The sequence below is a fragment of the Zea mays genome, chromosome 1 (assembly GCF_902167145.1).
Source record: "Zea mays cultivar B73 chromosome 1, Zm-B73-REFERENCE-NAM-5.0, whole genome shotgun sequence".
In the NCBI taxonomy this organism is placed as follows: domain Eukaryota; kingdom Viridiplantae; phylum Streptophyta; class Magnoliopsida; order Poales; family Poaceae; genus Zea; species Zea mays.
In genome coordinates this window covers 24,537,250-24,561,278 of record NC_050096.1, presented here as the reverse complement: position 1 = coordinate 24,561,278, position 24,029 = coordinate 24,537,250, and the positions used below count along the sequence as shown (strand labels likewise).

Sequence of the window (24,029 nt, the reverse complement as noted above, 5' to 3'; positions counted from 1 at the left end):
AACAATCAACATGTGGACGGCATTAAAGCCACGATACTGGTTGCATATGCTGTCATCCAAGAATGAATCTCATGTACACCTTGACCATTTTCAATCTGCTCGTAATAAAACTGTCTCTGAAATACCGTGATTAACAGTAACATAAGGCCCTCTAAATCGTTCTAAGAGCATGTATAGTGGTGTTTAATATAGATGCTCTTGAGATGTTTAAGGGTTGCATTTGTAAAAAAATTTGGAGCTGTCTCTCCGTGAAGAGACATCTTTGGCTCGTAACCTAAGTAGTAACAGACGTCTCACTTCCTACTGTGCGAATTTATCGTCTGTTCTATGGATCTGATGTTGTACAAATACATTTAATTCTTTATTTATTAATAGACTATATTTATAGACACTCTATTGTATAATAGAGTCTCTTAATTATCTCTTATACTTGGAGAACCGTTTTAGTATCTACCCTACATGCCCTAATATTGGTATAAGCTCCCGTTTAAATTCCAGCAAAGTCAAACATGGCCAACAGATACTTCCGTTTAGCCCGTTGCCGCTCCCTGGCTCCCTGGCTCCCTCCCTGTACGTGGATTCATTGAACCTGGACAGATTTGACCTCTATTTAATACTCCAAAAAAAACAGCGGAAGTTTCATCACTGAGCCCGAGCTGCACCCCTGACCCACAACTGCGTCCACATTCCAAACAATCCTCTGCCATCCAATCTGAAAGATAAAAGCAGGAGTATCCCGTTTGTGGGGCCCGGGAACTCCAAAGGGGAAAAAGGCAGGGAGGAAAAGGTCTCGAGGTCGACCAGGCGACCAAGTGCCGGAGTTTCGCAGTAAGAAAGATAAATCTCTGTTCTTTTTACTACATACGTTAGCTTTTGTTCTGCTTTGGCCTGCTGTTTTACCGGGAGGAGAAACGCAGTCATAAACTCTGAGTTCCTATCTTGTGTGTTCCCCTTTATTGGTTAGTTTGGATGATTTATGCCTTCGCGTTAAGAGAAGCTGGTTTCTGAATTCTAATCAGAAGTATTAATCCTAGGTTTATGAGATAGGATTGCTCGACTACTGCTTGAGATAGGATCGCTCGACTACTGCTCTTTCATTCAGTCTAAGGGTTTCTGAATTCTAATCAGAAGTATTAATCCTTGGTGATCATTCAACCTGTCATTTGGCTCGATCAGATCGACCAGGTTTGTTGGACGCTTGCTCAGAGAAAGTACCGATAAGAATGGCTTATGCCTTGTTCTTTCATTCAGTCTAAGGGTTCAACAGACTGAACTTCTCACAAAAGATTTATTTAGCTCACTGAATATTTTAGAGGCTGCCATTTTCAGTTGCACATATCCCCCGACAACCCAACCTGCCATGACTAGAGGTCGATATTGCACTAACAAGATAATGATTTCTGTCGTTTTTGGAGGAAAGAATAGCCAAGTGACGCGTCCATTGAGTGTGCGACATAAAAGATAGCCACACGTTCCAGGTTCTCCTGAATCCTGATGCCCTGATCTGTACAGTACACCACGAGTTGCAGGTAGGGGTGGTAATGGATTATGACCCTAATACTTGATTCACAAAACAACAAGGCCCTTAATTTTGTTAGTTCAAAATTGTATTGTTTTATGATTCGGCCCTAACTTGACTTGATTCTTAAATTTGCTAGGCTAAATTAAATGGCCCGTTACCACCCCTAGTTTGAGGGCACGGCCTCATTGGCCAGCTTGAGCTTCGCTAGTGTGCTTTCCTAAGCGAGTGATGAGAGCCATCGAGAGTGCCTGGAATTTGGTTAGGCACGAATGTGGTGCGCCTGCGCTTTAGAATGTTCCACCTTGTTGCCTCATCACATATGCATGTGTGGATCTGGCTGAAGAACTAGAGACCTCGGCCTACTTTTTTTTTTTTTTTTTTTTTTTTGCGCACGACTTGAGTTCTTGGACCATGTTGATGCGGCAATTGACAGCCCATCATTCATTCGTGGCTAGGAATTTCGAAGCCAATGTATAGTTTACAAAATATATCGTTTTTCTTTTCTGTTGTGACTGTTTGTCGAGCTTGGACTTGAAATTATGATACATCTACAGATGATGTTTTGCGACTAGATCTATCTGACGGCTGCATTATTGAGCATTGCTTAGGTGCATGTACTGTGATGTCGGTCTTTAGATGATTGATAGGTTTTCAGCTGTGTGAAACTATGGTTTGAACATCTGCGTAAATTGACTTCCATTAAAAACAGAGTTGAATTTTATGGCTTCTTTGTGAGATGGATGTGGTTTTAGCTTGAAAGGAATTTGATTTGACAACGTGAATGTCCTTCGTTCTATTGAGCATTTTTATAGTGAAAATGTACCTGTCATTGATGCATGAAAACTTGATAAGTACACCCACAATTTAATTAGAGCCGCCGAGAGTGCCTATACTCTCTTGAGGATATTGTTTTTTTAACGAAAGTGGTAGAAGTTCTGCCTATCAATTAAGAAGGGAGCTAGAACATGAAAACACCAAAGGGCGGCCCTCAAGGGGGAGAAAAAAGCCTAGGGGGGTGTCACACACATGAACTGCTCCGGCCAAGGGCGTCCCAACACAACCCAAGAATTAAGACACTAGAGAACTCTCCAACTTAATTGCCAACAGAAGTCACTAGCACAATATTGATGGCCTAAACATTACAACTTTGAAAAGTCTAGTTCCTTTCCCATGAATATTCACCGAGTATGTATCACTGGCACCTGAGGAAACTGCTGTATTTTGGATAGCGTAACTGCCTTGCTGAAACTTGAAAAAGATTATATAGTCCCAAGTTGTCAGGGTTGACTCTGCATGCTTCTTACACCAAATGCAGACTCGTCAGTTGTCAATTTTAATTCCTATCCCTAAATCGCACCTCATGTTCTTTCAACCGCCGCTGTAATTCCTATCCTCTACGTTGAATGTGGTACGTTTTCCCATAAAGATTCATATAGCTTGCTCCCCATCTTGGCATGGCAGTTGGCCCCTATTGAAAATAGAGGTTTGACCTTCATCTCTGGCTGGAGAGCCTTCTTGCATATGCATAAATGGGCAGTCCCTGGCCAGCTTCATCACGACGCAGCGAAGCAGGCCTCCTTCTTCACAAGCGCTTCTGCTAACAGGCATCGTCGCATCTCTGTATAGGTTTTGTTCCAACAATCCTTAGCTTGATGTTTCTAGTTTATACACCATGATGGAGTAATAATCAGAAGTTAGCTTTCTAAGAAACACCTCACCAGTTGTTATTTGCTGATATCAGAGAGTGCTTGTTTTAGTGTCGTGCATCCGTGCATGTGTTCCTTCATCTCTGATGGTTCTTGAAACGAACAAATTTTCGGATCTTTCTTTCGTTAGGTGTGCCATGCATGCAGCTGACAACTATGTGTTATGTGTGTTGTTTCGAGAAAATATTGAATCTTTTCATCCGAAACTTGTATTACCATGCTACCAACGTGTTTCCTAGCTATCTTGTGATTTCCTACTACTCCTCATAGGTATTTCTGAAACCAGCCGTCGTACGTCCATCCCACCGGGAGCACCGGCGACGATGCCGCCGCGAACGGTGTCCGATGGGGGAGACGACAACGGCACCGACGTTGCTAGCCGAACGTCGTCGCACCGCCGCACGGAGCACGGGCATGGGTACAAAGTCGGCGTCCCACCGGAGAAGAACCTCCTCGCCGAGATCTCTGACGCGGTGAAGGAGACGTTCTTCGCCGACGACCCGCTGCGGCAGTACAAGGACCAGCCCAGGTCCAAGAAGATCTGGCTCGGCCTGCAGCACATCTTCCCGGTGCTCGACTGGAGCAGGCATTACTCCCTCGGCAAGTTCAAGGGTGACTTCATCGCTGGGCTCACCATTGCCAGCCTCTGCATACCCCAGGTCAGTTGAGCTAGGTGCCCCAGCAGCAGCACAGTTCGTGCACTAACGCTATCTATGGCCTAACGACAGGACATCGGGTATTCTAAGCTTGCTAACTTGCCAGCAGAGGTGGGACTATGTAAGTGCACCCATTCACATATGCATCATCCCTTTGCTGTTCTAATTGGGACCCCTTCCAAGTATGCTGATCAGAGACGTCTTTTTTTTTACAGACAGTAGCTTCGTGCCGCCTCTGATATACGCAGTGATGGGCAGCTCCAGGGACATAGCCATCGGCCCAGTGGCCGTGGTGTCGCTGCTGCTCGGTACTCTCCTTCAGAATGAGATCGACCCCAAGACACACCCGCTCGAGTACAGGCGCCTAGCCTTCACAGCAACCTTTTTCGCAGGGGTCACTCAGGCAGCGCTCGGATTCTTCAGGTGAGCAAGCGCCTAGTGATCGTTAACCTGTCACTTCGTAGCTCCTTTGGCATGAGCATCTCGTCTAGTCTGAACCTCAACTCAACTCTGCCGCAGGCTAGGGTTTATCATAGAGTTCTTGTCTCATGCTGCCATTGTCGGATTCATGGCCGGCGCTGCCATCACCATTGCGCTTCAGCAGCTGAAAGGATTCCTTGGAATTGCAAACTTCACCAAGAAATCCGATATTGTATCTGTTATGAAATCAGTTTGGGGAAATGTTCACCATGGGGTAAGAGTAGACACTAGACACTGACCTTTCATTTTTACCTGCCTGATGAAAACCACGGTATTTGAGACTGAGCGTTTGACGCAATATATGTGTGCTATTTGCAGTGGAATTGGCAGACAATACTGATAGGAGCGACCTTCCTGGCATTCCTTCTGGTTGCCAAGTACATTGTAAGACAACACATCACATGCTCCAAGATGCCAAGATCTCACCTTGTCTTCCATTTGACTTTTTGTGACCACACTGTTTCTTTTAATAATTCAGGGGAAAAGGAATAAAAAGCTCTTCTGGGTGTCCGCAATCGCACCTCTCACTTCGGTGATCATATCCACATTTTTTGTGTACATCACTCGTGCAGATAAGCATGGCGTTGCAATTGTAAGTCATATATACTTGACTGTTCTTGATGTTACCCATCGTAAAAAGTATGCAAGTGCGTCTTACCAGTTGAAGCTAACAACAAGCATCATCACTGCATAACTATACAGGTCAAGAACATAAGGAAAGGCATCAACCCACCTTCAGCTAGTCTAATATACTTCACCGGCCCATACTTGGCGACAGGATTCAAAATTGGGATAGTAGCTGGAATGATAGGCCTAACGGTGAGACAGACCCTTTGCTAGGGAAACAGACTTCTTAAACTTTGATGTTCAGAATTGTGATAACGTGGAAAAGTTTTCTATGACAAAAAATGTGCTAATTATTCAACTGATGCAAACTTTATCAGGAAGCGATTGCAATTGGAAGAACATTTGCAGCCCTCAAGGATTACCAGATAGATGGGAACAAAGAAATGATGGCTCTAGGGACCATGAACATTGTTGGTTCACTGACTTCTTGCTACGTAGCCACAGGTACCAATTAATTCAGAAAAAAACTAACAATTCATTGCACCATACAGATGCATCATCCTTTTGACAGAAGTCGTTCATTGCAGGTTCTTTCTCGCGGTCAGCAGTTAATTACATGGCTGGCTGCAAAACAGCAGTGTCAAACGTTGTTATGTCAATTGTCGTAATGCTTACTTTGCTACTGATCACCCCATTGTTCAAGTACACTCCAAATGCCATCCTTTCCTCGATCATCATATCAGCAGTGCTTGGTTTAATTGACTATGAATCGGCTTACCTTATCTGGAAAGTTGACAAACTGGACTTTCTAGCATGCATGGGAGCATTTTTTGGAGTCATATTTTCATCGGTGGAGTATGGCTTGCTCATTGCGGTATGAATCGCAACTATTTCGTTTATGCTACCAACAATTGAGTTCCTATATATATTCTCAGTCCCAAATTATAGGTTGTTCAAACTTTCTTGGAGAGTCAAAGGATCTCAAGTTTGACCGAATTTATGTAATAAAACAATAACATATATGCTACAGAATAAGTATCATTATATTCTTCATTAATTATATTTTCATAGCATACCTATTTGATGTCATAAATATTTGTAATTTGCTCTATAGTTTTAGTCAAACTTAAGATCTTTTGACTCTCCAAGAAAATTGAAATGCATTATAATTTGGAACAGAGAGAGTAGTAGACAATGAGCTGATGTCTGTAAAACCTTTTGTGAATAGGTTGCAATATCTCTTGCTAAAATTCTTCTCCAAGTAACACGGCCAAGAACAGTTTTACTTGGAAACCTTCCACGAACAACTATATACAGGAATGTAGAACAGTATCCTGATGCTACCAAGGTTCCAGGGGTGCTGATTGTTAGAGTGGACTCAGCTATATACTTCACAAACTCTAACTATGTTAAAGAGAGGTAAAATGCTTGCATTCAATATGAGCTTCTGTCACAGGAATTATTACTACTATAGGGTTTTTATAGTGGCATATTTTGCTTTCTTTTTTGTTATTACCATGGATACAGTGGTTTTTTTTGACAAAAAAAAAGAGGTGGACCATGCTGTACTTTAAGAGTTCGAGAAGAATGTAAAACCATTAAAATGAAAGCATAAGACGCTAGTGATTAGAAGAATCAGCTAAAGAGGGAAAGCAGTGCTTAAATAGAATCTAAATTTCAGAATCCTGAGGTGGCTAAGAGATGAGGAGGAGCAACAACAGGACCAGAAGTTAACAAAAACTGAGTTTCTAATTGTTGACCTGTCTCGTAAGTCACAAGAACATATCTGAGTATATGCTATCTTTTTATGTATGTTCCAATATAGTGATCGAAAACATTGTTCTGGTTCTCAACAGCTGTAATTGATATCGACACAAGTGGAATCCATGCTTTGGAGGAGTTGGCGAAAGCTCTTGAAAAACGCAAAATTCAGGTAAGACGCCAGATCTCATAACAAGCAATTACAACTACTAGGAGTCTGGTAGTGGTGCTCGTCAACATAGAAATTGTCACTGAAGAAGAAGAACACCTCACTAAGATCAAAATCTGTTCCTTTTACTTACAGCTGGTTCTTACCAATCCCGGGCCGGCGGTGATCCAGAAGCTCCGCTCAGCGAAATTCACGGACATGATTGGTGAAGACAAGATATTCCTCACGGTCGGCGACGCTGTGAAGAAATTTGCTCCTAAGATGGTCGATAATGTCTGATGGAGTTTCTGGGTCATGTACAGTACGAGCAAGAAGTCTATCTATTATGTGGCAAAGTTCAGTGGCAATTATGGATTTATAGAGCAGAAACAGAACAGAACGGGAGTAAATAACATGGTTCGCGGAATGGTAAATAAAGAAGATGCTCCGGAGTTGGAGTGCATCACGTTTGCGAGGTGTGGTTGGATAGAAAACAGTTGGTGGCCTAGTTGGGCGTCTATGTCAGTCCTTGTGGTTGTGGAGTCTGTTCCGCGTTGGCAAGCACTCAGTGATGGAGATCAAATGCTTCATGGATCAGCAGATATGGGTGCCTGATGATTAACATATCATCATTGATCGTGAAAGAAGAGTTACCTCGTTGGGGTTTCAGGCTTTGTGTATATCTTACAGTACTTAGCTCCTTTCCTTGTAGTTTAAGTTGTTATGATGAGCTTTTACATTTGGCTTATATATGTATATTCTGTAACGTTGATGCATTGTTAAGTGTTCCTGACCCCAAAAAAAGGGGGTGCAAAAACGTGATTGTGAAGTGTGAGGAATTTGCTTTTATCGTTCCTACTGGCATGCATGTGCAAGATGTATTGGGCACTCATATCTGCTGATCCATCAAGCATTTAGGGGCTGTTTGGTTCGTGTCTAAATGTGCCACACTTTATCTAAGGTTAGTCGTTCGAATTAAAGAACTAACCTTAGGCAGAAAAGTTAGGCAAAATGTGTTAATCTTCATCACTGAGTGAAGCAGAGTGACACGAGCCTCACGCTCACCTGCCCGACAGGAAACCGCCTAGCCTGGCCGCGATGCTGACCGCCAGTCGCCACAGACGGTCCGTGGCAGTCTGGCAGAGGATAACCGACCAACGAGGCAACGAGTGGCCAGATCCCAGAGGCACCCACCCTGCACTGCGGTCCGCATTCTCGGCTCACGCGGCGTCGCCCGGGTGCCCTGCCCGCGGCCGCCATTGATTTGGGCATGGTGGCCCGACGTATGGGCTGCGGCCTGCGGATTATCGCCCGCGCGGGCCGTGGCCTTCTGGGCTCGGTCGAGCCGGAAAATTACGCGAGAATTTGAGCGCAATTGATGAGCATCACTTTATTCATCTGTCACTATCCTGGACACGGCCCAGGCCCAGAAGAGGAAACTCCATAGCACAAGACTAAGGGCCCGTTCATTTCTGCTGGAACAGACCAGGATTAATTCCAAATCTCCAAAATTTATAGTAATTATTGAAGAAATCCAAGACAGATTTATTCCACCCCTTCATTCCATGCGAAACGAACAGACCCTAAAGGGGTGTTTGAATGTGTAGCACCTCAAAATATCATTTGGTGAATTATGTAAAATTTCCCAAAGATCCTGAGTTAGAATATTTTTTTTCTCCTTCAAAACTTTAGAAGTCACATCTCCTAAAATAATTGTTTTATAATAAAAATTCAATAAAAAGGATTCTTATATAAATCATCCTTTGTTTAAGTGGATAAGTATTATATAAGGATAAATATTATAGCATTGTTTAATCGAGATTATACAATAAAAAAATATTTTTTTCAAAGCAATTATGTGGAGCAACATGTCCAAAAGTAATTACTTATGTAGGATAATAAACAAATAAATAAAGTAAAATGAATACTGCATCACATGTTGGTTTTCGATTGTGCTATGTACGTTGAATATTAAATCGGAGTCAAATTTGAATTTGAAAATTTCAAAATAAAAAGAAATAGAAATAGAGAGAAAGAAAGAAAAGAAAAAGGGACAGAACAATGTTGGGCCGAACAGATCCTTTTCGGCCCAGTTCCAAAATTCGCGCGTGGCCAACCTCCCATCACGCGTGGGATGGAGTATTTCTCCCTGACGCGTGGGCCGCGTCTCTTCTCACTGCGTGCTCACTCCCCTCGCGTCCATGTTGGCCCTGGATGTCGGATTCATCTGCTTCCTCCATCTCCGCGCGAGTCGGGCGCCGCTGTAACAGCCGCTCCAGCTGGCGCAAACGGCCCCTCCTCTTCGGGGCACTCGTGGAGGATATCGCTAGTGGGGCCTGCTCCGACCTGGGACCTCATTCCGCACGCGGGGACTAGTTCCGCTCGGGTGCTCTCCCCAACCAGACTTCGTATCAACCAAATCACGCGAGATCCTCTCAACGCCGTCCGCAAATCCTGGGGCTCAACCTCCGTGCCAGCCGTGCGGAATCAGCAATTCATCTCTCCGCGGACTCTGGGCCCCTATAAATTCCGCCCGGGACTTGCCTTGGTCGCTCTACGGGTTCACCGTAAATTGACGGTGTAGGTGCTCGGGCCGCCACCACCGTCCGGGGTCTTCATCGTTGTTTACAGACCGTTGTGTGGTCCTGGTTTGTTGTCGGGGCGTACTGAAGCTCGTCTTGGCAACACCTGGACAAATTTGCACACCGGCTCACCGAATCGCTCATCAGGGCCCCTTCCCTCACCGTTATCCGCTCCCTGCCGTGGCCAACAGTGTTCCTGCCGTTTCTTCCAAAAAGGTACCCCCTCAGGTGTTCGCATTGTTCTTCTCCGCGTGAATCGATGATCGAGTCGGTGGTTGGGGCTTGGGGTGTGGAGGTCGGTGACCACCGGTGGGCTCCTTGCCACCGCGGGGTTGATGGCATCGTTCCTGTTCGGCGTTGGGGATCGCGGGGGTGGAGGACGAGCGCTGTGTCGTCGGATTTTAGTATAACGGCTCGGATTACCCCTTGGGATACCGCTTCGGTGGGATTGATCACGGTCGTCCGATTCTAATCCTGCGTGGGTTATGCTTTGGCGCTGTTTTAAAATCACGACCGTCCGATCGGGATCGGACAGTCCGGGTTATGTACCGGTTCGGTTATGATGCCTGTCTAATTTGAGACGTTAAAACCAGATCGCACGACCAGTACTATCCGATACCCTTTCGCCGCAGCCTCTTTGTAAAAGAGCCCCTGTCCTTCTCACAAATCAACCCGCCGTCCGTGGGCGATGATCATTGAGTCTAGGGAATTGTTACAGATTGGACCCTGAGTTTTGTATTATTTGGTTCCCAGTCCAGAACACTTAGGATATTCAGGAATTAATAAAGAAATAGGTTTTTAGTATGAAAATAATTCCATAAACTTGCATAATTCATAGTTAATTCATTTTAACTCCAAATTGAGTCATTTCAGTTGCAATAATTTTGTATTAATGTTGTTTATCACCTCGTACCTTTGTTTAACCATGAAACTTGAATTAAAATTTGCTCAATTGAATTAATCTATTCTAGGTGCTAAATAATTTCAAAAATTCATAACTTAATAATCGTAGCTCCGAATTTAGTGGTTCTTGTTTCTACGACCTCGTTATGGCGCGTAGATTATTATCACATAGTTTATTCTTATGTTTGGTGTAATGTTAATTTTGCCTATACCATGTTTGTTTGTATTGCTATGAATAGCGTGAGATCACGAGTCATCTGAAGATCATCCTGGTACCTGGAGTCTCAAGTCCTAGGCAAGTTGTGCCCTTGATCACTTCTTTTTACCCAGCCATGTTCTGATTAATCATAATGATCTGCATAGGTTAATTTTGATGGGACCCAATAGGTTACCCTAGTTTGTTATCTTTATACCTTGTTTACCACTGGACTTTTTGGGTAGTACTTGCTAGTGCTATATGTGGTTTTGGGTATGAAGATACATTGTTCACGATTATACTTTTATTATCTGTTTATTATCACTGTTCATGATAAGATCATTATGTTAATTGGAACATGGAGCGACCACCCGGGAAAACAGTGCTACCACAAGGGTTTATGGACGCCCTTGGCTGATTAATTAGGAAAGCTAGTGGAGGACTACCTTACCCGAAAGGGGCAAGGGCAGTAGGGGAGTGGTCAGTGTAGGGAGGTCCTTGGTTGATTTTGCTGCGATGGCGGTCAGGCAAGAACCCTGCATTGGAGCTTCCTATAAACTGTAGCGGGTTTTCTGAAGCTAGTGGAACTTTGTAAAGGCCTCGTAGTGTTACCCTGCCTCGCCTCCTCGGTAGAGGTGTATGGGAAGTCGCGATCCCTTGGCAGATGGGTAACATGACTTGTGGGTAAAGATGTGCAACCTCTGCAGAGTGTAAAACTGGTATACTAGCCGTGCTCACGGTCATGAGCAGCTCGGACCCTCACATGATTAATTTATGGAACTAAATTTAATTTGTCATATGCATTGCATCGCAGGTGATGTTATTACTTTTCTTAATTGGGTTGGTATTTACTTATACTTAGTAACTGCTAATAAAATTTTGACCAACTTTAAAAGCAATGCTCAGCTCTAACCATCCTCTTTGGTAAGCCTTACACTTCATGTGAGCTCCCACCTTTGGCGAGTTCATGCACATTATTCCCCACAACTTGTTGAGCGATGAACGTATGTGAGCTCACTCTTGCTGTCTCACACCCCCCACAGGTCAAGAACAGGTACCACAGGATGAGGCGCGTGGAGGATGCTGCGATGTGTTCGTGAGAGGTCTAGGTCGTCGTCTCCCAGTCAACTTTGGTTTGCTGGACCGTTGTCTCCTTATAATATTATTTATTTATTTTGTACAAAACTCCTATTATATAGTAAAGATGTGACATTCGATCTTGTGCCATGATTCATCATATGTGTGAGACTTGGTCCCAGCACACCTGGTGATTATGTTCGCGCCCGGGTCTTGGTGCCCCGAAATCCGGGTGTGACAGAAGTGGTATCAGAGGAATGTTGACTGTAGGACGAAACCTAGATAGAACTGGACAACCATTGTCTACTTACCTTTGCTACTCTGATTCTTTCTAAACTTCTCTTAATCTTTTCTCATCTATTTCCGCTTTACTCTGATTATTCTTACATTTTTTCTTCTAAAGACAAACTTGGATTTCACACTTTGAAATCCTGTTCTTAAAGTGACCTTTAGGAATAGGAGATCTACTCTTTGAAAATAAACACAAAACTATTTTTTTGTATCTATATGCTTGAATGCTTGTTCTTATGATACTTGTTTGATTTGGATCTTTGATTGAGTGTGATGAGTTGTGGAGTAATGTCCACAATGACATCTGCATATACACCTAGACATAAGGGAAAATATTTATAAAATAGACCACACAGAATAATCCCTATTAAAATGGATCTATTAAATTAGATATATTAGACCAACTAAGAGTACCCCCACTAGAATATATCAAATAGATCCATCTTATCTTAAAAGATACTCTATTACTTTAATAGATTTATCTTATCTTGAAAAGATTTTATTTTATTCTAATAGATCTAACTGACCTCAAAAGATTCTACCTTATCCCTATGAATTCATCTTGTCCTAATAAGCATATTTATCCCGCACTAGTGTAACAACCATGATCTAATCCAATGTAATTAGATATTATCTAGTCTAATCTAATTATACCAATCTAATCTAGATCCCATCTAATCTAATATGATCCAATCTAAAGTGAGTTATCTAACATGTTAGTTAATCTTGGTGAAATAGATTAGACTGTACTTCTATAGTCATGTTTTAACCTAAAATTGGTGCCTTGTACTAACTTGGTCGTACAACCAACCTGACCTACATGTTGGGTTGCATAACCTACCTAACCCGACCTAGAAGCAAAACAACAAGACAGATTCTGCTTAAACTTATTTAACTCATAACCACCTACTAACCTATTTTGTTTACCTACGAAACTGCCTTAACCACATATCCCTAATTCGGATAACAACTTCAAGAACGAAGACCGAAGAGGATCAATGTCATCAAGAAAGGATAAGCACCAACTCAAGTCTTCAAAGATCAAGTTGAATCGTCAGCGGAATCAAGATCCACAGTTCAGGATGAAGTCTTTCCTTATTATACTCTTCCTTGCCACAACCTATACTTGCCATAATCGTACCTCATCTGACCTAATAGATGGGTAGACATATATGTCTATATTTTCCAAATCATCTACTAGCTAGTATAAAAAAACATGAAACAAAACTTTTGATTCCTAAACCAAACTGGTTGCATCCCTTTTCTACTAATCTCGAGGACGAGATTATTTTTAAGGGGGTAGGATTTGTAGCACCTCAAAATATCATTTGGTGAATTATGTAAAATTTCCCAAAGATCCTGAGTTAGAATATTTTTTTCTCCTTCAAAACTTTAGAAGTCACATCTCCTAAAATAATTGTTTTATAATAAAAATTCAATAAAAAGGATTCTTATATAAATCATCCTTTGTTTAAGTGGATAAGTATTATATAAGGATAAATATTATAGCATTGTTTAATCGAGATTACACAATAAAAAAAATATTTTTTTCAAAGCAATTATGTGGAGCAACATGTCCAAAAGTAATTACTTATGTAGGATAATAAACAAATAAATAAAGTAAAATGAATACTGCATCACATGTTGGTTTTCGATTGTGCTATGTACGTTGAATATTAAATCGGAGTCAAATTTGAATTTGAAAATTTCAAAATAAAAAGAAATAGAAATAGAGAGAAAGAAAGAAAAGAAAAAGGGACAGAACAATGTTGGGCCGAACAGATCCTTTTCGGCCCAGTTCCAAAATTCGCGCGTGGCCAGCCTTCCATCACGCGTGGGATGGAGTATTTCTCCCTGACGCGTGGGCTGCGTCTCTTCTCACTGCGTGCTCACTCCCCTCGCGTCCATGTGGGCCCTGGATGTCGGATTCATCCGCTTCCTCCATCTCCGCGCGAGTCGGGCGCCGCTGTAACAGCCGCTCCAAGGTTCGCGGCTCCAACTGGCGCAAACGACCCCTCCTCTTCGGGGCACTCATGGAGGATATCGCTAGTGGGGCCTGCTCCGACCTGGAACCTCATTCCGCACGTGGGGACTAGTTCCGCTCGGGTGCTCTCCCCAACCAGACTTCGTATCAACCAAATCACGCGAGATCCTCTCAACGCCGTCCGCAAATCCTGGGGCTCAACCTCCGTGCCAGCCGTGCGGAATCAGCAATTCATCTCTCCGCGGACTTTGGGCCCCTATAAATTCCGCCCGGGACTTGCCTTGGTCGCTCTACGGGTTCACCGTAAATTGACGGTGTAGGTGCTCGGGCCGCCACCGCCGTCCGGGGTCTTCATCGTTGTTTACAGACCGTTGTGTGGTCCTGGTTTGTTGTCGGGGCGTACTGAAGCTCGTCTTGGCAACACCTGGACAAATTTGCACACCGGCTCACTGAATCGCTCATCAGGGCCCCTTCCCTCACCGTCATCCGCTCCCTGCCGTGGCCAACAGTGTTCCTGCCGTTTCTTCCAAAAAGGTACCCCCTCAGGTGTTCGCATTGTTCTTCTCCGCGCGAATCGATGATCGAGTCGGTGGTTGGGGCTTGGGGTGTGGAGGTCGGTGACCACCGGTGGGCTCCTTGCCACCGCGGGGTTGATGGCGTCGTTCCTGTTCGGCGTTGGGGATCACGGGGGTGGAGGACGAGCGCTGCGTCGTCGGATTTTAGTATAACGGCTCGGATTACCCCTTGGGATACCGCTTCGGTGGGATTGATCACGGTCGTCCGATTCTAATCCTGCGTGGGTTATGCTTTGGCGCTGTTTTAAAATCACGACCGTCCGATCGGGATCGGACAGTCCGGGTTATGTACCGGTTCGGTTATGATGCCTGTCTAATCTGAGATGTTAAAACCAGATCGCACGTCCAGTACTATCCGATACCCTTTCGCCGCAGCCTCTTTGTAAAAGAGCCCCTGTCCTTCTCACAAATCAACCCGTCGTCCGTGGGCGATGATCATTGAGTCTAGGGAATTGTTACAGATTGGACCCTGAGTTTTGTATTATTTGGTTCCCAGTCCAGAAGACTTAGGATATTCAGGAATTAATAAAGAAATAGGTTTTTAGTATGAAAATAATTCCATAAACTTGCATAATTCATAGTTAATTCATTTTAACTCCAAATTGAGTCATTTTAGTTGCAATAATTTTGTATTAATGTTGTTTATCACCTCGTACCTTTGTTTAACCATGAAACTTGAATTAAAATTTGCTCAATTGAATTAATCTATTCTAGGTGCTAAATAATTTCAAAAATTCATAACTTAATAATCGTAGCTCCGAATTTAGTGGTTCTTGTTTCTACGATCTCGTTATGGCGCGTAGATTATTATCACATAGTTTATTCTTATGTTTGGTGTAATGTTAATTTTGCCTATACCATGTTTGTTTGTATGGCTACTTCTAGGGTGAGATCACGAGTCATCTGAAGATTATCCTGGTACCTGGAGTCTCAAGTCCCAGGCAAGTTGTGCCCTTGATCACTTCTTTTTACCCAGCCATGTTCTGATTAATCATAATGATCTGCATAGGTTAATTTTGATGGGACCCAATAGGTTACCCTAGTTTGTCTATCTTTATACCTTGTTTACCACTGGACTTTTTGGGTAGTACTTGCTAGTGCTATATGTGGTTTTGGGTATGAAGATACATTGTTCACGATTATACTTTTATTATCTGTTTATTATCACTGTTCATGATAAGATCATTATGTTAATTGGAACATGGAGCGACCACCCGGGAAAACAGTGCTACCACAAGGGTTTATGGACGCCCTTGGCTGATTAATTAGGAAAGCTAGTGGAGGACTACCTTACCCGAAAGGGGCAAGGGCAGTAGGGGAGTGGTCAGTGTAGGGAGGTCCTTGGTTGATTTTGCTGCGATGGCGGTCAGGCAAGAACCCTGCATTGGAGCTTCCTATAAACTGTAGCGGGTTTTCTGAAGCTAGTGGAACTTTGTAAAGGCCTCGTAGTGTTACCCTGCCTCGCCTCCTCGGTAGAGGTGTATGGGAAGTCGCGATCCCTTGGCAGATGGGTAACATGACTTGTGGGTAAAGATGTGCAACCTCTGCAGAGTGTAAAACTGGTATACTAGCCGTGCTCACGGTCATGAGCAGCTCGGACCCTCACATGATTAATTTATGGAACTAAATTTAATTTGTCATATGCATTGCATCGCAGGTGATGTTATTACTTTTCTTAATTGGGTTGGTATTTACTTATACTTAGTAACTGCTAATAAAATTTTGACCAACTTTAAAAGCAATGCTCAGCTCTAACCATCCTCTTTGGTAAGCCTTACACTTCACGTGAGCTCCCACCTTTGGTGAGTTCATGCACATTATTCCCCACAACTTGTTGAGCGATGAACGTATGTGAGCTCACTCTTGCTGTCTCACACCCCCCACAGGTCAAGAACAGGTACCACAGGATGAGGCGCGTGGAGGATGCTGCGATGTGTTCGTGAGAGGTCTAGGTCGTCGTCTCCCAGTCAACTTTGGTTTGCTGGACCGTTGTCTCCTTATAATATTATTTATTTATTTTGTACAAAACTCCTATTATATAGTAAAGATGTGACATTCGATCCTGTGCCATGATTCATCATATGTGTGAGACTTGGTCCCAGCACACCTGGTGATTATGTTCGTGCCCGGGTCTTGGTGCCCTGAAATCCGGGTGTGACAGAATGCACTAGAGGTAATAGTTAGTGGCTAGAAAATTCCTAGTGGAATTAGATAACTAACAAATAGCTAGCTAACTATTAACTAATTTACTAAAAATAGTTAATAGTTGTTTGGATGTCTTCAGCTAATTTTAGCCACTAATTATTAGCTCTAGTACATTCAAACACCCCCTAAGCCGCATCGAAGCACTCGTACCAGATATCTGAGTTGCCAGATTCTTAATATTGACTGGGTGTTGTGATGTTGGGCCGAGTTGTCGGCCTTGTAAGAGTGGAGAGGAGGAATACTTATACGATTGGCAGCAAGTGAGAGGGTAACAAGAAAGTAGCAAACACACTTCCTACCATTGTTCTTCTCTAAGGGCTAGTTTTGGAGTCCAAAAACCGGAGGGGATTGGAGGGGCTAAAATCCCCTCCTTTTGGACCCCCAAACTAGCCCTAAGTTGTTGTTTCCTGCTGCTCTCGTAATTGCTCCCTCTTCCCCTCTTCCGATAGCGGAGTTAGTATCAGACTTAGTCGATCCTTTTCCCCTTCCCTCCACTCTGGATCCCTCCCAGATTTCCCACCACCACAATTCTCGATTTCATCGACACCTTGCCACCATGAACCCTGACTTCTAGCGTCTGTTCGATGAAATGTCCAGAAGGTTGGACAGCTACGACGTGACGCTATCGAAGGGCCTCATGGACCACGACACCAAGTTGGATCTACAACTGTTGGCACGGGACGCGGACCTCAAGCGCCGCCTCTCCGATCTCGACGCCAAGTGGGATACACGCATCTCAACGATGTCCGAGGCCAGAGAGACACGAGTGTCGCGCCTGAAATAGGCCGCAACATCCTTCGACGCTTGGCGCCCAGACATGGAAGGCGTCGAGGACGACATTCGCCTCCACGTCACCAAGTTGTCCAAGCTATGCAAGCGCTCCGCCATCGATCAACCTACAGTCATGTCAGGGGTGCTCGCTCCATCTCCATCGTCAACAACGCCGCCGTGCGCCCATCTGCTGTTGGCGTTATGGCCGCCCGACCAAAGGGCAGCACATTCAACATACTCCACAGGATGATGGTTTTGGAGTTGTTACAACTTTAAATCATTACCCGGCCAAGGGTGCATGTTATCCTCCTCCCTATACCAGACCAATTATTCTCCTGTTGTCCAACTTCAGGGTTTGGGTAGTTAGGATCATCCAGGGTTTGGTGATGCCAGTGACATGGGTTTTCTTCCCAAACTCCCTTTTCCCTCTTTTGATGGGGACCTGTGAGAGCACCTAGAGGGGGGGTGAATAGGTGATCTTGTAAAATCAAACACTAAATAGACACAAAACTTAGTTTTGAAAGAGATAGTGCGACTAAGTAGATTTGAGGCGAGTTCTTGTGAACAAAACAATCACAGAGAAAGTAACACAAGAGACACACGATTTTTATCCCGTAGTTTGGCCAAGTACCACTTGCCTACTTCCACGTTGTGGCGTCCCAATGGACGAGGGTTGCACTCAACCCCTTTCAAGTGATCCAATGATCAACTTGAATACCATGACTTTCTTCCTTATAGTTTTCTTCCCGTTTGCGAGGAATATCCACAAGTTGGAGTCTCTCGCCCTTACAATATTGATCACAAAGAATGCACAAGAGTAAGGTTGGAGAGCAGCACACACAAATCCGCAGCACACACACACACACAAGCCAAGACTTGAGCTCGAAACGTAGCACAAAGAGTTCACAACTAGAACGGAGCTCAAATCACTAACACAATCGATCAAATGCGCGGAGACGGAGTGTGTGAGTCTTAGAATGCTTAGTGAATGCTTCGATGTCTCCTCCATGCGCCTAGGGGTCCCTTTTATAGCCCCAAGGCAGCTAGGAGCCGTTGAAGACAAACTTGGAAGGCCATCCTTGCCTTCTGTCGAGTGGCGCACCGGACAGTCTGGTGCGCCACCGGACAGCTATTGTAGCCTGTCCGGTGCGCGATTTCCTTCCAAATCGGGCACATACAACTGTTGCAGCTCCGGGCCCGTTGGCGCACCGGACACTGTCCGGTGCCCCCAACCGACCGTTGGAGCTGCCACGCGTCGCCCGCAGATTTCGCGGCTGACCGTGGCGCTGGCAACCGTTGGCTCACCGGATAGTCCGGTGCACCACTGGACAGTCCGGTGAATTATAGCCGTACGCCGCCGTCGAATCCCGAGAGCGGCGAGTTCACCGCGAACCAGCCTGGTGCTCCGGACACTGTCCGGTGCACCACCGGACAGACCGGTGTGCCAGACCGAGCTGAAGCTTGGCTGCACAGAGCCAAGTCCTTCTCTTTTCCTCTCTTCTTCTTTAGTCACTGTTTCTAGCACTTGGATAACCATGTTAGTACATAAAACAATTTACCAAGTCTAGAAACATACCTTTTGTCTTGATTTGCACTTCTCACTTTATTTGGCACATAAGAACTTAATTAAACGTGTTGGGCACTTAATCACCAAAACATTATAGAAATTGCCCAAGGGCACATTTCCCTTTCAATCTCCCCCTTTTTGGTGATTTATGCCAACACCTCAAAACGCAACCAAAATAAGTTCAACATCAATGCAAATGAGGACCAAATCATTTTTGCACAAGATTTGACATATTTGGTTCATTCTTTGCCACCACTTGGTTTGTTTTTGCAAACCAAATTCATTTTCCTATCTCTAAGTCAAACACGCTTGTTTGGGCACAAAGAGAGATAATCCAAGAGTGAAATTGATCAAGTGTCAAAAACTCCCCCTTTTTCTCATAATAAAAAATCTCCCCCACAAGAGACTAAATTTTGCAATAAGAGCATTTTGGACAAATAAAAAATTCTAACTCTATTACTTTTGAAATTCACAAGTGGTAGCTGATCCATTTGCTTTGGCCTCAATTTCTCCCCCTTTGACATGAAGCACCAAAACGGGATCATTTTTGGCCCTTTAACCCCATTGCCTCACCAAAAATGTCAACTAAGAGCAAAAAGGCAAAGAGAGCATAAGAATGAACTTGGAATTAAATATACCAATACCGGAGTGTAGTGGAAGTCTTTGCATTGTCCGAGTTCACCTTTCCCTTTCAATGCACTTTTGAGACTACATCAAGTATACTCAAACACAAAGGTTAGTCTCAAAGGGTCAAGTTGTAACACATTTCCCACTTAATATGTGCAGCACTTGCATATGGACTTGTGAGGTCCGAGGATCACGTGTACAACTTGAGCACCACAAATAAACAATAATGGATTTAAATGCATAAAGTAACATGATCAAGGGCATAGGACACATGTATGCTATAGATCAATCCAAGTTACGCGAATCTAAGACATTTAGCTCACTACGCAACCTGCAAAAAGTTTTCTCATCCAACGGCTTGGTAAAGATATCGGCTAGCTGGTTCTTGGTGCTAATATGGTACACCTCGATATCTTCCTTTTTCTGGTGGTCTCTTAGGAAGTGATGCCGGATGTCTATGTGCTTAGTGTGGCTGTTGGGGGCCTTCGGCTTCCGAAGGTCCTCAAAAACGTGATTTGACAATGTTTATGGAGTGTAATACATGAACAGGTACCTTCGGACATGGACCCTTCGGACATGTCAAAATCGATGTATGAAGAAACTCAAGGAGAACGAAGGATGAAACAGAGCCGAAGTTGTGTGCGAGGAAGCTTCGACATGTTGGCAGAAAAGAGGAAACCGACTTAAAGAGGAAAAGACTATCTAGACCCCGACAAATTACTATAGAGTTATTATCAAATGTAAAGGGTCTGGATGTAATTTTACATGGGCTGCGACCCGTGCCTATAAATAGGTGAACAGTACTCCCGTACTGTTCACGCTGACTTGGCATTCGCTTTTGCGTCACGCTTGTACTTTTGCTTTCCTTCAAGCCGAAGGTACATTTGTAATTGTTATCATTTTTATAATAATAAAAATAGAAATGAGCTAATAATAATATTTAAGTATTTATGTTATTTCTTATGCTTTATGTGGATCCCTTTTTCATTATTTGTTATACTGATGAAGGTATGTCCTTCATAACCTTCGTCCGAAACTCATTATATCCTAAGGGAAATAATGCTTCGAAGGACGAAGGACTTTAACGTTTAACGATTTTTGTGTTGCCCTGTTCTTAACTCATAGCATTTAAGGACAAGTCCCCAACATTGGCGCCCACCTCCGGTGAACCCTTTTTGACCACCTTCGGCAAGCATCGACCTTCGTCATGCCGCCAAAGAAAGCTTCAGCAACAGGGGCTACTACTCTGCGAACCAGGAGACCCTTTCTCTCCGAACTAGGAGACCCTTTCTCTTCGGGAAGCCCGAAGCCAGAAGAGGAAGGCCACCAGTCCAACGCCTCAGGAGGACGATCTGGACCAAGAAATCAGGAACATGGAGATGCTGCATCAACAAGTGCAAAGGAAGAAAGAAAAGATGGCCCGGCTAGCTGACCTACAAAGGCAGATAGACGAAGCCTCTGAAGAAGTTTGTCATCTTACGCAAGATGAGCAGAACCGGAGGCCCCAGTACAGAGAGCTTCACCAAGAGGGCTTCGCCAATGAAGATGACTGGTATGAGGATTTCCATCATGGAAATTTTGCTTTTGATGATGCTTCTCTTTTGTCAGCAGAACTGCAGGCTACACCTTGGCCCCCATCTTACAAACCACCTCAGCTCCCAATGTATGACGGACACTCAGATTCGAAGCAATTTCTAATGAGCTAAGAAGCAACCATTTCTTCATATGGTGGCAATACTGCAGTTGTGGCGGAACCACCCGAATTATTCCAGCTTAAGTGCCTAAGTCACGCCTCAGGGGTCGTAACACACTTAAATCGGAACAACCCGTCAGTCCCTCAGATCTAGTCTGATGGAGCCACTTAACCAGGATCAAATTCCACAATCTCACTCAAAGGTGAGTCACAGAAGAAATACAATAAAACATGAAACCTCAAATTAAGTGCTGAGTTATTACATAAATCGGAGTTTTTGAGTAGCGAATAAGAGTTCACAAAATAAAATGCAGCGGATAATCGATGTCGTCGGTATCGAGGAAATGGGCAAGGCCTAGCCCACTACTCCTCGTGCTCTTCTCCTGCCGGAGCAACATCCCACTCGACCGTCCAACCCGGTGGCAGGGTGGTAGGCCAAGTCACACCATCAACCATTTCCTGAATGGTACCTGCAAAAATTGTGCCACAAGCAAGGCTGAGTATACTAATACTCAGCTAGACTTAACCGGTGTGAGGAGTCTACTCCTCTACCTCTAGACTATGCAGCTGTTTGGCTGAGGGGTTTGGTTTGCCAAAAGCACTAGCTGTTTCTAAAATCAATTTTTAGCTTTTCAAATTCTATCCTCATTAACTTAGCTAGATTTGCTCCTTCTAAGCATACATGGTAACAAGCATTTAGTTCAACCAACAAATTATCTCAGGTAACCTCATTTCACTTCTTACTCGATGCAGTACAAGGGGTCAAGCAGTCTCATTAGCTGCGAGAAGCAGACGATTCGAATCGAGTTTTAACCTTGCAAGGTAAACCTAAACACACGGCATGTCAGGGTACTCCGACCCCACACATGACAACCGTCCCCATCGATTCCCCGTTCGCGTCCAGGCCTCACCGCCTTGGCATACAATGCTCCACTGACCCCGGCTGCCGCCGTGCAGTGACCGCACTTGTACCCACCATAGCTAGCATGGGAGACCCAGTCTCAGGTCGCATGAGGGATAAAGTCCGCGCCCGGCTTCACTCAGGTACTAGGTTTACCGGTTACCATTTTTCCCGGCATGTGCTTAGTACATTCAAAAGCTTGACTCAGGTATCCACACATTAATCCTTAATTCCTTTTCCCGTCTCATGGTCAAGGCATCCTCCCTGGATCCAAGTCCATAGACCAACATAGATCCCGTTATCAAGATGATTACAATCAATTCCTGACCTCGCGCGAGTGCTAGAAAAATCACTCGACTTCTACCGAGATCCTGATTAGCAAGCAGCTACTCGACCTAGCATACTAGTATTCATCTCAAAAAGGAATCCTAAGTTCATGCAACTAGAGGTTTCAAGCAACTCCTACACTTAAGTGCACATTACAATCCTACAAGCATTAAGTGTAGTAAAGTAGCATATAATAATACGGTTATGCATATAAACTGGGGCTTGCCTTCAATTGCTGGGGTTGTGTGGAGATCCTCAACAGTAGCCTCGGAAGCTTGCTCCTGGTCATCTTCTTGGACAGATCCTTGCTCGGGGATGAGCACGTGCTCTCCGTCAGCAAGATTACAATCTAATGAATGCAATGCGTAAGATATATGCATGATATAATAGGTGCTTTTAGAAATTACAGCTTTTGACGGTGTATGATCTTCTTGAGTTAGACAAGGTTAACTTCACTTATGTAAGACCCTTGGGTGGTATACTTGGTAAATTGGGTCAAACTTTAGCTAAGGTAAGTGGTAGGTTTATTTTTTTTGGGGTTCCACTGAATTCTTTTTAAGTCTGAGTGAGAATTGATAAGTACTCAAGTTGGACTTATTGGGGTGAGGTTTATTTCTTCTTTCTTTTTCTTTTATTCTCTTTAATGTTTTGGAGTGGGTTTGAACTACAAGTTGCTTTAATAAAATTCCAAAATTTCTGCAAAAATTACAGTGGCTTGGTACTGGTGTATAATTCTTTGCCACAAAATTTGGGGGTCAGAAGGTGAAAAGTTTTCTCTGGACAAAATTACCAAGTTTTAGGGCAGAAGGGGTGCTTTGAACTACAACTATTATTTAACAGTAGGTAATTCTCTAAAACTTATTTTTGCTGGCCTTTAGGTGCTATAACAAGACTTGGCACAAAATTTTAGCTATTAATACCTGTTAGTTATTTTACTAGGGTTTTCCTAAGTTTCTAGCCAAAGAGGTGCTTTCTACTACCACTATATTTGAAAAATATCAAACAACAGAGTTCTGATTTTTCTTAGCTTTTATTTTGCGCAAGAGCAATCATTCTGAAGTTTGGCATCTTTTTGCTTAAGGGAAGGGGTGGTATGCATCAAGTGGATTAAATGGCTTTTCTTATAAAGTTTGGACAATAGGTATTATTTTACATCTTTTTAATGGGTTTGCATTTTTCTCTGGTGGCTTATCTCATTATGGACTTAGCAAATTTTTGGCTGCCCATTATTGCATCATTATGGTTTATTCATGATTTATTTGGAAAATGCCTCATTATCATCTTATATTTATTTTCCTTACTAAAAATGTTGGGCTGAGGTGTTCATTATTTTTGCAGTGGGGTTCTGGTGGTTATAAGTCCACTGAATTTTTATTATCAATTTTGGGTCTAGTTTTATAATTCTAATAATTGATTTCCAGTTCAAATAATGCTAAATAAAACATTTTATTTTAAAACTGATCTGGACTAAAGGTCTCTTTATTTTTCCT

General features: G+C 43.5%; 1 protein-coding gene across 7 annotated transcripts; it reads left to right on the top strand.

The window, feature by feature from the left end:
* Window positions 1-639: 639 nt before the first annotated feature.
* sfp1 (sulfate transporter1) lies at window positions 640-7,691 on the top strand. 7 transcript variants are annotated; one of them, XM_035960884.1, is made up of 15 exons: window positions 752-828; window positions 2,984-3,126; window positions 3,499-3,887; window positions 3,957-4,005; window positions 4,100-4,307; window positions 4,404-4,578; window positions 4,683-4,748; window positions 4,843-4,956; window positions 5,067-5,183; window positions 5,309-5,435; window positions 5,519-5,805; window positions 6,160-6,350; window positions 6,613-6,698; window positions 6,788-6,864; window positions 6,997-7,691. In XM_035960884.1, the coding sequence occupies exons 3-15, from the start codon at window positions 3,552-3,554 to the stop codon at window positions 7,138-7,140; spliced, it is 1,977 nt and encodes a 658-aa protein (XP_035816777.1). In that variant the 5' UTR covers window positions 752-828; window positions 2,984-3,126; window positions 3,499-3,551; the 3' UTR covers window positions 7,141-7,691. The 7 variants fall into 7 exon arrangements, with proteins under 7 accessions (XP_008648264.1, XP_008648272.1, XP_035816777.1 ...); XM_008650042.3 differs by lacking the exon at window positions 2,984-3,126 and having other exon boundaries at window positions 640-828; XM_008650050.4 differs by lacking the exon at window positions 2,984-3,126 and having other exon boundaries at window positions 683-828; window positions 3,515-3,887.
* The last annotated feature ends 16,338 nt before the right edge of the window (window positions 7,692-24,029 follow it).